We start from the raw sequence: 18,189 nt of genomic DNA, 5'->3' as shown, positions 1-18,189 counted from the left end.
TAAGGTAAATTCACAACATCCATCCAAAGATAGTAATATCATTATACATAATAATTCTTCATCAAAATAATGTTGATAATTCTCAGTATATATCTATAAAATAACAAGATAATAATGATATTATCATCATTATCTTTAATAAAATCAACTAAAATTCAATGTATGATAACCAAATCAAAATGTTTTATAGATATCATTATTATAAGGTTAATTCACAACATCCATCTAAAAATAGGAATTTCCAAGATCATCAAGATATCACTAGCTAGCTGCACCACCAAGATCATAGTCAATGTCATCCTCATGATAATCATCCTGCTATCCTTATCAGTTTGTACACATCATCATCACCAATGCTATCACCATCATCATCATCACCAGTGCTATCACAATCCTCATCATCATCATCTTCTATATCTAATGTATCTTCAACATAGTCTGGACCATCATCTCTGGGGTCGTTACCTATAGCATTCTTGAAAAAAAAATCAATATTACATGTTAGTATTAATTTCATCACACAATACATATTTTGGTTACAATGCTAACCATAAAATGAGGTAGGATACAATAACATATAATAATATTAAAAAATAAAATGAAAATTTGGTTTAAGATATATTGGAGATCCAACTAAGATTATGCTTGTAATTCACATTTAGTTACAAAAGAAATTTTTAATGCATATGAAGTATGTACCCAATTGTTCTTCATATTCTATTTTGAATGTTTCTTATGATGTCCATGCACCATTGTTAAATTAAAATTTACCATAATCTTTAGTTCAAATTACAATTGTAATTCAGAAGTGCATAATCTTCTTAATCACAAATTGTGAACATTTTGCACAATGGACTCAACAAGAATTCACCACCATGCTTCAGGTTATCATTACTGGGTTAAGAATCAAGATGAAAACAATCATCCCATTCGTAATTTGAAAGGCAAGAAATCGACCTCAACTTCTACAATAAATTGGTAACTAATTCAAGTTATCATCAGTCTCAACTAGCTTACATGATACAATAGATTACATGATACAACAGTCTCAGCCTAGATAAGCTAGATTACATGATACAATAGTCTCAACCTAGAGAAGTTGTACGATATTCAAGAAAATATGTCCATGGAAATGCAAGTCACCAATAACACAACAAGGAAACCCTACATTAAAGAGGTCAACATGCTAAATCTTATACCATGCCACATATGAAAGGGTAGATCATAATTGCAAAGTACACAATTATTTAAAAATGGTATGTGAATATTATCACAGATCCATCATAAAGATATCAAAAGATACAACAATAAGAAATTACTAAATATCCTCATTATAGTACCTCTATCCCCATGATTTTTAAGTTCTATTCATTGACCTTTTACCCTAATTTATTTATGGTTGACCTAATAGACCCCTTTCCTAGCCTGTAACAAGCTTTCATAATGAAATAATGTTCTATGATATATTTCGTTCATCATGGAATTTCCAATACTTAAATCTCATACCATCATATGTCCTATTTAATTTCCTTACCAAATTTATGAAAATTGCATCATATCTAAGAAAGAACATGGGAAACACCACTAACATATTGAATCTCAATAGAATAAATTGATCAAAAAAAGTCTTGGTTATTTAGAAATTAAATAATTGAAATGACTTCAAATCAATGAAAAGGTTAAAACAATTATTTCTCAGTATTGGTAGTTCCACAATACACATGCAGGTGGAAAGAACAAAGTCATTTGAATGCAAAATTTCAATTGACTAAATAACTTGACCAAAATGACACCTATGTGCAAAGATTATGATACAACCGCTTTACAGTGAGAGTAAAGAATAGGATAATGTTGACCTTCAAGTTGTCTAACAAGGTATTAAGTGAAGAATGGAATGATTATTATCATAACATGGATTTTCAGTAGGTTCTCTGCCAACTAAATCAATATTACGAATTCAAATATTACTAGCTTAGGTTTAAATAACTCATCAATCAAATAATATAAATAATCAATATTGCTTGACTCCATACCTCCTTAGCATATCATCTTCATTCTCCCACTCTCTAGTTTTTACAATGGAGGATACCACTAACTAGACTATAATACCTACAGAAATAGAAGAAACCATGCATATATCAGCTACAAGTGCCTCATAAATCCCAATCACATAGAAGGATGAACATACCACTCATAAGGAGGGATGTTTTTATAATTATTGTAAAAGAATAACCTGAATCCATTATTGACATTTTTAACATATTTAGTGATAATTCCTATCCTAGATTAAATTCATATGAAAGGACCACAGGCATGAAAAGCCAATAAATAAAAACTGACATATATTTTGTGTAGCAAGTATAGACTAAACGTATCCCCAAAATATTCATCCAACTTTAGCAAGAAGGCAATTTAAAAAATATAAATCAACAAAGAAGATGAAATCCCTCAGTATAATGTAGTGGCTGCAACTTCATTTTTTAAAAATGTGGCTATGTTTACAATGTTAACATCAAGGGGCAGTATGTGAAAACAATTATATGGAAGGCCAATTTCCAAATCTAATATTTACTAGTTAACATGTCGCTAGAAAAATTAATAACTGTTGGGAAATCCTTCATCTTTATTGAAAGCTTAAGCGTGATTTACCTGGATAGCATCAAATGGACATGTCTTCAACCCAGAAGGTGCTTTCTGTTTCTGCTAGTTTCGAAGCAATAAACCTTAAGGTTTTCCATAACCAAACAAACAAGAAAAGGTACGAGCATTGAAATTTTGGTACCTTGAGATCCAAAGGATTAGCGACACCTCTCAAGAACTCAATATGTGCACCATCAGGCTGCTTGGTGCATTCACCAACCCACAATATATGAGCAGAGAAATCATACCATAGTCTATAAGTGGAATCTTCCCTGGTCATTTCTTGCTCATATGGGAGTAGCAAGCATTCATGGGATGTCCAGAATTCAGTGGAATTCATAATGGGATGGTCAACTGTAAGGCCACAGGTAGACATGAATCCAAGAGCTTCATTGACATGATGGGAAAGCTCCATATACACCTAAAACACATACACATTATCAAGAATAGAGAACAATAATATACAGATGAATTCAAAAAATCTTTGTAATGCTTTATAAAAGAACGAGAATAAAAGATTGAAAATGAATTTTGAAAGCTTTTGCAAGGCCTTGTCAAAATATTATTTCTCCCCTTTCTCATTGTTAGAGGTGAAATCCAAATTCCATCGAATAACAAGTTGCATTGTTGCATAACCTTCTATTACAAACGGCCAAAGAAGGTTGAGGGTTGCAGCATCTTGGCAAAAATCACCAACCATCCTTTGAGGATATGGCTGTTGAGATTTCAGGTTGAAAGTATCACCATTAATATTATCTCCTCCATAACTTGGTAGTTTCACACTATACATAGTTTCAAAATCATTTGATCTAGGTTTAGCAAACTTCCCAACCATTCGCCCCACCTTAGACAGAAGAAAAATCATTGTGAGATAAGCATGTATTACCACTGCAAATTCAACCTTGCACCAAAGAAAACTCTCCCTGAACATTGCAAATAGTCCATGATTCCTTGAAAACATAGTGGTTTTTTTGTGCTTCATTCACTTTCAATGTCTCCAAGAAATCGGTAATATACTCTGAAAGAACTAAAAGCATATTGTTCATAGAGTCAACTTCACTATGCTAGTTGTTCACAAAACTACTGATAATCAAATCAACATATGACAAAATTAAAAGAGTTTTTCATTATGGATGATCACCCACCCATTTCCATTTCTCCATTGATCTAATTGGTAAGTTGGTGCACTTACCATGACAATGAACCAGACTCAAAACTCTGCAATGAAGAAAAAAATTAGTTCTTACGACCAAGACATGATGCAAGTTCTAGGTACAACTAACTCATGATTTTACAAGTATCAATGGATACAACGAAATATGACAGAATAGATACCCCCCAGCTGTGGCATCTAAGTTGACAACATAAATCCATGTGCAAAAGAAAACAAGATGGCCATTTACCTATGAAAAATAAAAAATACCATCCATCCTACAAAACAAGTGATAGTTTTCCATTAATACACTAGTTTTTCATAATGGCATATATGCCTTTAAAGCTCAAAGTCAGAAGCACCATGAAATTTACAACACAAGTAAAATATTATGTTATGGGAAAATTTATACTATTTTCCTCACCAACCAGAAATTGCTCCTTGCAATGAGATCAAATCACTATTCCATGATGATGTGAGTTTTATTCCACAATTTGAACCTTCTGCAAGTAACATTGTATTTGTCTTGATTTGGGACTGGTCAGGCTCCCAATTAGTTTCCTATATCTCACTTGTTTAAGATATTTATGAATTTAAACCAAGGCTTTCTTGGATGTCTCTCACAGAATCCCAATTATAGTCTTTGGTTCTCTGTGCTTTCCTTTTCCATGTTTGTTGTCACACAACTTCGAGAGTCTTACAGATGCTCCTCCATAGATAAACCACCACATTTCTAATTAAATCGATGCCAAATCGACATCTCCTGAACTCAATTGATGTAAAAATTTCACTTCATATAAAACAACAGTCAAGTTCCTATGAACCACTACTTTGCAAAATATCCATTTTTCCATTCTCCAAATATTATTTCTTGCAGCAAGATGGAAAATACCATGAAAAAGAACTCTAATAGATTAGATATATGGAAAAGGTACTTTAACGTTGTGATTCCATTGCATACCTTATTATTTACTGCTTACAAGAACATTTCAGGTGGGCGTGTTGCATAATAATATCTGCAATAAGCCATAAACCACCTAACTAGGAGGCTAAGTTCACAAAGAACAAATGTCCAATTTCCATCCAGAAACGATCAAAGCAATGGACACTCCAAGACAAGCTTGAGAATACAAAATATTAGTATCCAAATGAAATGAATGCAAGTATATTCCTTAACAATTGTAAAAATATTTAATCCAGGTGTTTAATTGTCTGATCGGTACGTGGGCGGCTAAATGGGTTGGCGCGTGGCTTATTACCACCGCCACTCGGCCTCGCGCAATTACGGTCTTTAATTCCTCTGCTCTCAACTTCAATGCTGCATTAATGCAGCCTGTCCCTCCTTACCAGCCTGTTCATTCTTCTATCATGATGCCCCTATCTGGATTCGTTTGTGCTCGCGTCACTCCCTTGCTGTCGCAGAGCCGCGCTGTCGGACCAATCCAGGGAAACGTTGGACTCTGGATTGCCAGGTGGATTTATTGCCAAGCCTTCAGGTTTCTCACAACCCTTTCTGCAATTTCAATAGCAGCTCATCCTCTGTCCCTCCCACTACCCCTCTGGGTGTTGAAGCTAAGCTACTTTTAGTCCCCTTCTGCCTCCACAGTATTGCAGCCAGTTCTGAACCTCCTGCTCTTCCCACTATGCCCAGATTGTGCCAAAGAATGAGTTGCAGGAGGGGAAGTTCCCGGGGGCAAGTTATCTGCCAAGCCTCCTCCTCCACGACGGATTCCTCGTCATTCTCCTTGGACTTCTGCTCTGACCAATATCCTGTTACCAGGAGTGGTCGTGGACGGGGTCGTGGGCAGCTTAATTCGGCAGCGTGCTCTCTCAATTCTCCACCTAATACAACTCGTCTTCAGTTCCCCTGTACTCTCAGTAATGTCTCCTTCTTAGCCTCTGTCACCATTGAGCTTCGAGAGGTTACTTCTAGTCAGGTTGTCGTGACCTCTGGGGTGACTCTGGAGACAAGGGCGGAAGATAGGCATGGCACTACTCAGATTGATAACAAGCAGAGTAAGGTGCTGGGTCCGAGTAAGCGCATTGCAACCCAGGTCATGGATAATCAAGCTGGTCCGAGCATCCCTACTGGTGGCAGTTCTTCAAGAAAAGAGGGCCATCCCTCTGAGGATGAAGACCTCTACAATTATGGGTGCCGCATCATTGAAGAGCATCCCTCCACCTCTCATGAAGCTTAATCAGGTCTGCATTCAATGGTTTTTGTTTCTCCATGGCTCGAAGGTGTTCAATTCCCTCCTATTTTATCGCCATGATATGCTAAACAGCTCTCATGCTTAATCCTTTGCTCCAAAGTCAAATAGTCGGTTTCCCCTGTGTGGGTGGCATTTTTCTAGCTATGTGTTTTGGTCTCGATTTCAGTCACAGTTGTTTTTGAGGTCTGACTTCAGTTTTGATTTGGGCAGCGCTTCTCTATTTTCTTGCCTGAGCCTAGTCATCTTGTTTTGGTTGCTGAATTACCTCTGGTCAGTCTTCAGTTTCAGTTACGATAATGGTGTTTTTCTGTTTCTATGTACTAGTCATGGTCATGTTCCTAGAAGCCCTTCTGGTCGGTCTTCAGCAGGTCTTTTTGGACAGTGTTCAACTTTGCAATGTGAGCATGCCGCATCTCTGGGCTAGACTTCTCGAGGCTGTGGCCTCTCTGTAAATTTATTTTGTATCAATATAGGAGTAGAAAAAAAAAAGGCAATTGTAAAAATATTATATGACATATTTGAGCTCCGTAAAATAATGAATTAATAAGAAAAGGTCTTGCTTGCCTGATTATCAAGAAATGTTGATTTTTCAATGTCTTCAAATAAGAAACTTGAAAATGTCATTTTTCCATAGTTGAAATGATACTAATATTTAGTTTGAATAAATTTGGTCCTAAACTTCATTCAAAATACCTTAAAAATTGTACTGAGGAATCAGCTAAATGCCTTGCAAGAAAATCTTACCTAGCTATCAGCTAACATTCCTACCACCAATCATGAATGGAGCATGTATTCATGCTTTCCAACATGTAATAAGAAACATGTAATGAAGTAGATGAAAGCCTCCATACATGAAGGTAGAGTATCAGCAAATATGCAGTCATAGTGATTAGTTGGCTGCTCAAAAACAATCTTTGCATTGTTGTTGCTGGAGCTAAGTCATAGATATTGTCTTAGAATATTTTTTGGGCTTCTGTTTCTCTATATTTTCAATTTTATACTTTATTTGGTGAGAATATCAACAAAAATCCCTTCATAGATATATGTTGTTGCTTCTAGTAGAGACGTCTTAACTCAATTAGCGATGATGTAAATTCCAGCGTCAACCTCATTTAAGTTGTTGCTTCCTTGAGATCTCCAAAACTACACCTTTTTATGGCATAGAGATGGTGACTTTAAGGTTTGAAATGACCCACAACATATATTTTGTGATTTTAATATTCTTTATTTGAAGGATATGAATGTGTCAATTCCTTCTGCTTTGATAAACTAGATTGTGATGGAATTTAAGCAACCAACAAAGCTATAGATTTCTTGTACATAGGCATAGACTATCATAGGTGTTCAAATTATGGAAAAAACAAAAAGAAAGGAAGATTATTTGTTAACCTTATTGTCATGGATAAAATAAGATTGATAATTTGACAATTGAACATTACACATTGATGGTTTGAAGGGATCTGTATTTGATTTCCTAGAGCCAAAGGTTAGAGGTGAATATACATTTATCTTGTTAGGGTTGAATTTGGTTAATGTGGTCTATCTTGATAAGACAACTAGTGCTCTCAAGTAGATGTTGTCTTCATTTAACTTGCAAACATAACAAAGGGCCAATGTTCAATCAAGATCCTGTTGACAGTGCGCAGTATGAGGCTTTGTCTATGCTATTAGATGCTGAAACGTTATTTCAATTGCACCTAGAATATACTATATAGTCTCTCTTGTTAAAGGTGATGAATTTGGTAACAAGGTATATGAATTTATATCTATGTTATGTTTCATTTCATATATAATTTATATAAATATTGTCTATTCCTCTATTTCACTTTGTTGTTTCTTTTCCTTGCTTGGAGGTTGCTGAATTTAGGGATGATGAATTACTTGTTTTTGTTATAATATCAATTTTTGTACCATCTTTTGTGGTTGGGAAATTTACAATTGTTTTTTTCAAAAAAAATTTACAATTTTATTGGAGGACAAAACTCCAAGAAGTAAAACAGTTAGCACATAGCTAGAAACACCGCCAACACAACAAATTAAATGTGATTCTTCACCTATTGGTTTATGTATGGATGCACACTAAACATACTTTCTCATAGAAGATATTCTACTATCTAAGCATATTTAGTGATGTTGGGGTTCATATTGTTTTCCTAATGTCTTCAAGTTACATCTATGACTTTGAGATGTTTCAAATTAGCCATTACTCCTTCCCAATCATTTAAATCTACTCTCTCAGTTCTAGACATTTCAAACTTCTTGCCTTTCTTACCAAATGCTTCAAACTTACCTCCTCGATTACCAGATATTTCAAAATCACTGCCTCGTCTACCAGATGTCTGTGACTTACTATTTTGTCTTTAAGATGTTTTAAAGCTATTGCCTTTCCTTCCAGATGTTAGTTTTCTATTGTCTTTCCATTTGGAAGTTCTTAAACTATAATCCTTTATTCTTAAAATCTGTCTGGATTGCCAATGTTTTACAATCACTACCTTGTCTACAATATGCCTGCAACTTATTGTTTTGTCTCCCAGATGCTTCAAAGCTACTGCCTTGTCCTAAAAATGTTTGTTTTTTGTAGTCTTCCCGTTTGGAAGATATTAAATAACCATCCTTAACTCCATATTTTTTGGAGTTAAATTTATTTTCTGTATTGTTGGATGTTTCAAGGTGGCTGCTTCATCTATCAGGCGTCTACAACTTATTGTTTTGTCTTCCAGATACTTCAAAGCTACTGCCTTGTCTTCCAGATTATTTTTTGTTATTGTCTTCCCCTTTGAAATTTCTTAAACTACCATCCTTCACTCCATATGTTTTGGAGTTAAACTTCCTGCCTATATTGCCAGATGTTTCAAAATGACTGCCTCCTCTATCATATGTCTATAGTTTAGTGTTTCATGTTCTATAGGTTTCAAAGTGACTACCTTTCCATCCAGATGTTTTTTATCTACTATCTTGCAATTTGGAAATTCCCAAATTTCCATCCTTTATTCCAAGTAGTTTGGATTTACCAACTCGACTTCCCCGTGACTACAAACTAGTAGCTTTCCTACTAGATGGCATGAAGTTACCACTCCGCTTTCTAGATGTTCTAACTTCTTTACCAATTTCCTCCCCCTCATTATCATCATCATATTCATCTTCATCCTCCTCATCATCGCCTTCATCCTTCTCATTATCATCGGCATCTTCATTGTCATCTTCATAATCATCCTCATCCTCAGTTTGAGTCTCAGTCTCATTTTCAGTTTCATCCTCATTAAAAAGTCTTACATTATATATTTTTTCATCCAAACTCTCCTCTCCGATGATTCTTTGTTCCCATAAGGATGCTTATCAAAATCATCACTTTTTTTTCTAAGCATGGTCATTGTCTCCATCTGTCAAATATTTTTGTTGTGACTAACCTTTTTTGTACAACCATTTCTTCCTGTCTTCCATCTCCTTCACCATTAAGTGAATATGATTCCCTCTCAAGGTTACAAGAGGATGCACCTCGACCATCTTAACTCTTTTGAAGGCCTCTCTGAGGATCATGGTTATGACACCATTCTTCATAGACTGGTAAAAAATCCCAAGATGGGGACTGAAACACCTCACAAACTTGTGTCGGAGACCCATCAGTTCACGCAAACTGAGAAGTGTACACCTATGAACTTTCTTGTTAACCATGATGCATAGCAGCTCACGCAGAACACCGACCACCTGCTTCTCCCCTAAATCACTATTGGGATCCAAATGAGATGCATCCTCGTAAGGAGATATATAGGGCAGTTTCTGCCATGCTTGTAACCATTTCACAACTTTTTGTTTCATTTCATGCCCCTTAGAAAAATTGATAGGAAAAGCCAAAGGAATGCCTTTTCTGTATTTTCCAACTCTAGCTTCTCTCTTCTCTAATGTTGATACATCTAATCCATTATTACAACATACAAGATCCAATCTAGGCATATATTATCAGGCATGTTGATGATGCTAAAATAGTCAGGGTAGTTGAGCACCGAGCTCTGAACATAATTATTTGGTAAACCCAAATCCCATTTCAACTCGTCTATTAAGCTTAAGTGAAGTTGTTTTGGCCATGTCATCATGAGAAGCTTACAAAGTTTCTCTACGTTATCTGATTCATGTTGTCGATGGATTCTCTCTTCCTCTTATTCAAGCGAGAGGGCCTCTTTGCTAAATCAAAAACATGGAAGATTAGTTTTTTTAGCATGATATTCCCCAAAGATCGGCAGATAATTCCTGTGAAACTTGGAAACCCTAATCTTCAATCGAATTTCTGTGTTTTTCTTTGAAACAACATCGAAAAGAAAACATAACCCAGGTTCCTGCTTCACAATGTCTTTGAGAGAAACAATTGATTTTACATCCCTTTCTCTCTCGAAAACATGATCCAGGGCTCTGTATTTGTGCGATTTCAATTTGACATTCAACAAGAAAATTTTCTATACAAATGAGTGGCTATGGCATTCCTTGAGAAATGGACTTGGATTTGGGGTTTTAGAAGAAGAAGAAGAAAAACTCTCTGCAATGTCTGGAATCCATATGAAATAGAAATCGCTTTCCTATGAGACATTTTTCACTTACAAAGGCAGAATAATAGTAGCATAGGTGAAGTCCATGATCATACCTTTAATTTTATCTATTCAAACCTTACTGCTCAGATGTCATGGCGCTCCTTCCCTACAGAGTGTCATTTAGGGTTTCAGTGGGGTTTTTCATGCCATCATGTTAAGATTTCTTACGAATCAAGCAGATAGGTCACAAGAGGGAGGGTGGTGAAATGAAACAGTTAGCTCCAATCATAGTTAATAGAAATGAATACGAAGAATGAATATTTTTTTATCTAAGGTAATTGGTAGGTTGTTGTAGTTTCCTAGCCGCCCACTACGGTCGAGCTTCACTGACCCCACTATAACATTTGGGGAAAATGCAAACTTTATAAGCACACCTTCCTATTTGGGGTGATTTACAGTTATGGTATACAAACTTAATGAAAGTAGTACATGGTAATTTTTCTGAAATTCTGTATTTACAATAATAATATAAGTTCAGATACAAATTACAACAGTTAATTGAGTATATACGAAGTGAAAGGGTGATATAGCACACAAATACTCGTGAAGGTTTTACTGATAAATCATGGAATGATAAACATATTATTCCTGCACTAGTTTTATCCCACACCCAGCAATTTACATCTTCTGAGCTCTATTTATTAAAAATGAACAATGGAATAATGACCAATACCATTCATTAGCAGAAAATAGGATTTAATTGTTGCTAACTTTGTCTTGTTTGGATTTCTCAGTATGCATATGAAATGAATAAGGTCCCCACTACAAGGAAGAAAGTGACTAGCCTAGCCATGAAGACATTGATAGCCCAGGAAATGTTGAAGGAAAAGGGATCAAAACGATGTACACCTAGTGTTATAGCACGTCTGATGGGACTGGATGCCATGCCAACGGAGTCAATTTCAATGCAAGTTATAAAAGAAATAGAGATTCATCCCCAAAATAACAACACTGGGAATCAGAAACAATGGCCTAAGTCACCCCAAGATGCCCAATTTTTTCAAAAACATTTAAAAGTTCCAACTAGTAAGCCTGTAAAAGGATATTCTTTTCCTAAGACTTAAGAGAAACCCATAGATCATACTGATCCAAAAAAAATTATGGATCTCTTCCATTTTGGTATCATCCTCAAGAAAAGTAGCTGCAGGAGTTTAAGAAACATTTCGAAACTTGGAAAGTTTCAAATATTTAGGATCATTCAATGTTTGTCCAGCCAGATAACTCAAAATGCAGTTAGTGGAAAAACAAATGCTTGTTTGTGAAAAGTTGAATGAGGAAAAAATGGCCCTTGTACATGAGAGTGTTATTAATTCTCAGCATCTTGCAACTGATGAAGATATTCAAAGTTCCAAATAATTTCTCAATGCATTGGATGTTTTGCAATCAAACAAGAAATTGTTCCTGAAATTTCTTTATGAACCAAATTCATTGCTTGAAAAACATCCTCAAGATATACAATCTACTTCGGAAACTCAAGGAAAACAATTTCAAAAAATGAAGTTATAAAATCCAATGAAAAGTCATGGGGAATTGAAGGAAAAGGAGAACAAACAAAAGCATTCCAAAGGAGACAAGAAAAATGAAAAATTCCTTCAGAAGTAGAAAGGGAAAATGTTTTTGATAAAAAGCAAAGTTGAGCAAGTATGAGTCTTTCCGCTTGAGAAGTCAATGCCAAACTGTTCTGTGCAGGGACAAAAGAACATTTGTGTTGCGTTAAGTTAAGACGGTAAAAATAAAATTCTTACTAACAAGAATAGTTGTCTTAAAGCCTGCTCCATGAAGGTGTCAAAATTTTAGGCCCAGTCCATCACCAAGCTGCTCCCCACGATCTCAAATTGGATTCAAGGATCCAGAAGGGGTGAGGGATAACACTCAAGATTTTCTTCAGGAAGTGAGTAATAGGCTTAAAATGGGTTTTGTGGAGAAGAGAAAATATGAGTCAAGGATTAATGAAGAAGTTGTCTTGGATCAAATTCATGATGTTCCTAAGCATCCAAGGCAAATCTCCTGATAGATTGCAAGGCAAGTCAAGGAAAATGTGACCAGAGATATGGAAAATGATTCATCTATTTTGGTTTAAGTTCCAACTCTGATGGGTTTTTCTAGAAAAAAATTTCCATTAAATAGGTTGAATGATACTTCTCCATATGTGTGCATTAATACTTCCCTAGAATCTTCCACCTCTGGTACCAAATCTTCATGGGATTACAGAACTAGGTTAGGCTCATCCTTGTCATCTTCCCCTTGCAAACCTTATGATTCACCTGAATATGGAAACAAAGCAGTTGGGAAGACAGCTTCAGAAAGGTTAAGAGCTACTCAAGGGCATGAAGAGAAGCAGACATCAGAAAAATTCAAGACACCTTAGGGAAACTCCTTGTTTTTCTCGATGAAAATAAACAAGTGTATGAGTCAAAACTCTACCAATGAAATAATAGAGCTAATATAGGTGATGAGGAAAGTTATGAATTCTTTTGTGATATGCATGAACCAAGTAGCAATATTAAAAGGCCTAGTAGACAGGATAGGCATGTAGAGTGGGATGGCTCTTTAGACAACAAAAATGTGGACAATAACAGAGATATTTCACCCAGTATCCTACTAAGATCCCAATCTCTTTCAGTATTTGCCAAAAATTTTGAGAGGGATAGCATTGGGAAGAATAAAAACTTTTGTTAATAGGGCCACTAAAAATGAAATTGACAGTGACAAATGAGGCAACACCCTACCTGTGGAATCAATCAAATATAGGAGCAAAATATCTAGGTTTAAAGCTAAAGTTTCAAATTTGAAAGGCAGATTTTTGCTGAGAAAGCGGAGGTCAAGCAACAAGAAAATGGATTCTTTGTGTAACTTGCAATCAAAAAATTATCTTGAAATTCACTTGGATAAGGGATGTTATTTACTTCCCAAAGTTCCTTTTGAATCAGGAATGCTCAAGGAGAGATTAGATAATCTCTCGGTTCTATCACTACATAAAACTTGTCCATAATCAGGAGATGTTCCATACATGGAAACAGAACATGTGCAGAGCACATGTAACATACACATAGTCTCACTTGTAGATGAGAAAGGATACATGGCAACAAAACAATTCTAGAACACATGCAACATACATAGAGTCTCACTTGTAGATGAGAAAGGATCTGAAGAACGTGTTCTTGAAGCATCAATTTTGGTCCCTGCAATAGTAGAGAATGAAACATTGTCTAGTATTGGTGTTGACTGCATGACAGATGTAAGTTGCATTCCATTGTTCTATTTGACTCTACACATTGTCTATGCATTTTATGATTTCCACTTGAACTGGCTTGCTTATTTTCTTGAATGATCTGACTGGTATATGTATTCTAGGAAATTTTACCTAGAGAGTTGTTGGGTGTTCCATCTTGTTGTGCAATAGATGAAGTGCCTGTAAATAAATTAAAAGAATCTAATTCCTAGAAAAAACCATAGAAAAATATGGACGTCCAAGTCCAATATTAGATCTAGACTTGCCTGTCAAAGAAGGAACTCCTAGCCACAGGGGTTTCAAAGAAATAAGTTCAAATCTACAAGGTGGGTGGCTGAGGATGATGCTCTTCATAATCAAGGGTTGAGATTTATGGGTCCAGTTACTTTACATCACATGTTCATCTTCTATTTTTTTCAATATGGGCATAATATTTTGAATTGACACAATATTTCAGATTTGCATGTTTATTTTGTAGAATTGTGTTTATGCCTTGACCTTCCCAAGTTTCATGGCCTTGGAAAACCAATTCATTCAACTAAATATGTTTTATTGTGGAAAAGATTAGATTTGGAGGATCTCGATATTGAAAAACTAACATTTTGATGATGAAAAGCAATGCAACTTACATTCTGAGACTATAGGTTCACCTTTGTTAAGATTTCCATTTCTTGTAAATAACAATGTAGATATAGTATATGTGTTATTAAATGATATTTCATGTCCAAAAGAGAGACATGCTGATCTATTTTACCTCACAAAGAGACTGATGGCTAGTGGTTTAATTTGGAATGCTTACATGATTTTTTCACAATTAAGGTACTTGTCAACCCATCCATTGGACCCCACTCTATATGAGAAAATAGAAGAGTGTTACAACGATGATATGCAATTTCAAACAAAGGAACTTGAAAGTTTGAAACCGAACTGAGCCACTTAGGTTCCATCAATCAAAGTGAAGTTCATGGGAGAAAATCAAGAAAAGGTCTCCTTTTCTACTGCATAAATGAAGTGTTGTTGTAAATACTTAGTTTCCATCTATGAAAGTGAAGTTCATGGGATAAAATTAAAAAAAATTCTCCTTTTTTGCTGCATAAATGAAGTGTTATTAGAAATACTAAGTCCATTCATTAATGCCTGCCCATGGGTGAGACAATAAAAAAATAACCTTTGTCACATGCATGTTGGTAAGAAGTTGTTGGAAGAGACATGGAGGAAAATTTCCTATTATATTTACCCACAATCAGAATTTCAGTGTACATTTGAGAACTTTGTAGCAAAGGATCTCAATAGAGAATCGACATGGCTGGAAATGCAGGATGATATTGAAATGGTGGGCATTGAAGTTGATAGTTTAATCTTCAATGAGTTGATTGAAGAGGTGGTTTGTGATCTAGTCCATTGAGAACGAACATCTCATATCTATAGATTGTAACATAGTATTTGTTTGCATTTTATGTTGTAATCATAGTGTTTATTTATGGAGGCCTCTACCCTAGGCCATTGTAACATATGCCTCATTTTAGGGTGTGAATTTGATATTGTTTTTCCCTCATCTGACTTCTATTTCAAACATAGCTCCACACTTATTACCTAATCAATGTAATAAGTGTGGAGCTATGTTTGAAACAGAAGTTAAATGAGGATAAGAAATATAGTAAGGATAAGATTAGGGCATATTCCAAATCCCCAAAACATATATATTATGATAAGAAAGATAATTTTAGCATGGAAAATACTTATGTTCCCACCTAGGCTCTAGAAAGTAAATGTAGATTACAACAAGTAGGTATCTTCCTAACAAGTCCTCTAAAAATTAAGTAGGTTCAATAATATCATATCAAGACTAACAAATGTAGAGATTTCTAGAAGTATTATAGACTTGGAATACCTTTTGCATAATCAATAAATAATGTTGAAATAGGACAACACCAATATGTAGAAAACATTAAACAACACTTCTTACTCTCAAGTTTGTATAAACAAAGAAGGTGAAAAATAAAGAGGATCCATTTTCATGCCCAAACTAGCCACATGGTTGAAAGTACAACACTTTATCTCCCATAGCCAAATTTTTCAACACCATCTCACCAGGTGAATCAATCCAAGTTTGTCCCAAAATTAGGTTATGAACTTTAGATGGAGTCAAAACCAAATATAGAACATCTCCAAATTTCTTTAGCACCACACATGTCATGAAAACCCATGCATACACGAATTAGCAAGTTCTATCACCATAAAAATCACAGGCTGCAAACAACCACCAATTGTCCAATCCAATTCAAATAAGATATTCATTGCCTCCAAAGTGTAATGCAAAAGTAATCCTTTAGATGGCCTCTTGGAGTGCTACATAGCCCTCTGGAAGTTTTATCCAATCTAAAGCAATATTATGATTCCATTTTTAAATGAATTCCATTATATTTATCATTACAGAGAGAATCTCAACTTATCATTTAAGTTTTCCGATGTCTGCAACATAAAAGTTGGCTTCAAAATGCAACTAATGCATTTTTTATAACCAAAAGAGGTCACGGATATCAATTTTCATGGGAATATCAAATTTTCAACGTTGCAGTGAAATAAATAAATGTTGGTTTCACTTTGTCATTGGTCAAATAATTTCTCTTATATCATTTGCAAATGAGGAGAGATTCTAGAATGATGGAACTTGATATCAAGAGAAGTACATAAATAATTTCTTGTAACTGGTCGTGCCTTGAATCATATAATCAAACTCAATCTTGTATAAATGAAAATTATCCTTCTATATGGTTATGCTATTCTCTAGACAATTCAAGCCATACTCAAGCTAGAAATTTCTTTGCAAAGAAATAGGCTTGGTGACCTTAATAACTCTATCATGTATTTCCGAGAATTTTTGAACTTTTTACAAAAAAATACCATTTTTGAATTTCATCCAAGCAACAACCTCAAGGACAATTTCGTAGCTGAATACAAAAATAGAAAATAAAGCTAGAACCAAGATATTGTATTTATTAAGAACCAAAAATAAAGACAAATACCACTGCCAACTGTAAATTGGGTCTAACCCAAGGGGTTTTGCATGTGCTTTTAAATTGATCTATCTTGAAATATACTTTTGTAATCCCCCGTAATTACTATTTCAAGGCTCGTAACTTTTCATCTATGTTCCTTTCAGTACAATTTACCATATCTTGTCTTTTCTCAGGCTAGAGTTCAGCAAAAGTCTACTGAAGAAAAAAAAAAAAAAAATTGTTATATGTGATATCTATCTCAAGGAGTTCCCTAATGTGTTGCTAAATTCACCATATAATTAATCTCAACAAGATTGATTCAACCTTGCTTTTATACTAATACTAGTACAAGGATACCTCGCCCCAATCTTAACATGTTCAGTTTTCATAATCTTATTTCCATAGAACATACTCACCTTGGCCTTGTCTTGAACGATTTAGAGCAATAAAAACTTCCTGCCTAATATAAAATTGCAATTCCAATTGCATATCCATGCAAACCTCCAACATGCACTACATGTTTATCATTCCTTGTTGCAGTCGTTCCATCTCAATCCTCAAGTCATTTAAAACTTCAAACTCCTGCAATACTAATACCCATAGGCCTTTTATAGTTGAAAAGACTATGCATTACCTTCAATTACTTTAAAATGTCAAGATTTAAAACATTACATATAGAGGTCTTTTTCCCCAAGTAAATTGCAAAGGAACTTGAAACCAATGTCTTAAAAGACTTTCCTAATTCACTTCAATCTATGCCTTATTTGTATTAATAAATATTTTATTACAATTTGATGATTACAAGAGAAAGCACCAACGATCATGATTATGGTTGGGCTATGTTATATGCATGTTGCCTCACCCATGAAGGAAAGGTTACAAGATTTTCACGTCATTCTATTTTTTGGCTTAGGAATTCTCGTCATAAGAGGCCCCTTGATGCTCTTTAGTGTTTTCATTTCAACTTTCTACTGCAAGTTTGAAGCAAGGTGTTAGATTTTAATGGCTAAGAATGATTCATTCACCTTCAACCATACAAGAATTACAAAACTTCTATGCATCGTGGTTTTATTCATGTTTAATCTGTTGATTAAGATTTAAAATTTAAAATTTTGATATAACATGGATGATCTGTATTGCAGTGTTACAACTTTTATAGTATGCAAAATGTTCTTGAATCTTAAAACTAGTAAAATCTTCTAGAAGATTGTTGATCCATCAGCTGCAAACAATTCAGTTGATTTTGGTTCTATTAGGCCTTGTAAACATGCATTTTCTAGAAAAGATAGTGATAGGAGATCAAATCCAATGCGGTTGGTGCTATAGTTCAACGATTTAGAAGAGGAAAGCTTTGGAAGTATGTGGCAAGCAT

General features: G+C 34.9%; 1 protein-coding gene and 1 pseudogene across 1 annotated transcript; one reads left to right on the top strand and one right to left on the bottom strand.

The window, feature by feature from the left end:
• Positions 1-310: 310 nt before the first annotated feature.
• Positions 311-3,505, bottom strand: LOC149191095 (phospho-2-dehydro-3-deoxyheptonate aldolase 1, chloroplastic-like). Its single transcript, XM_089410664.1, has 4 exons — positions 3,207-3,505; positions 2,783-3,059; positions 2,650-2,700; positions 311-475 (listed from the first exon to the last, which is right to left on the bottom strand). The coding sequence occupies exons 1-4, from the start codon at positions 3,503-3,505 to the stop codon at positions 311-313; spliced, it is 792 nt and encodes a 263-aa protein (XP_089266790.1).
• Positions 3,506-6,302: 2,797 nt separating this feature from the next.
• LOC149191094 (uncharacterized) lies at positions 6,303-13,917 on the top strand (annotated as a pseudogene).
• Positions 13,918-18,189: the final 4,272 nt, after the last annotated feature.

Source organism: Pinus tabuliformis, chromosome 3_1, assembly GCF_031772625.1.
Source record: "Pinus tabuliformis cultivar Carrire ecotype Pingquan chromosome 3_1, CPIR1, whole genome shotgun sequence".
Lineage (NCBI taxonomy): Eukaryota > Viridiplantae > Streptophyta > Pinopsida > Pinales > Pinaceae > Pinus > Pinus tabuliformis.
The sequence above is the reverse complement of the archived record's forward strand: the minus strand, read 5'-3'. Positions and strand labels throughout refer to the sequence as shown.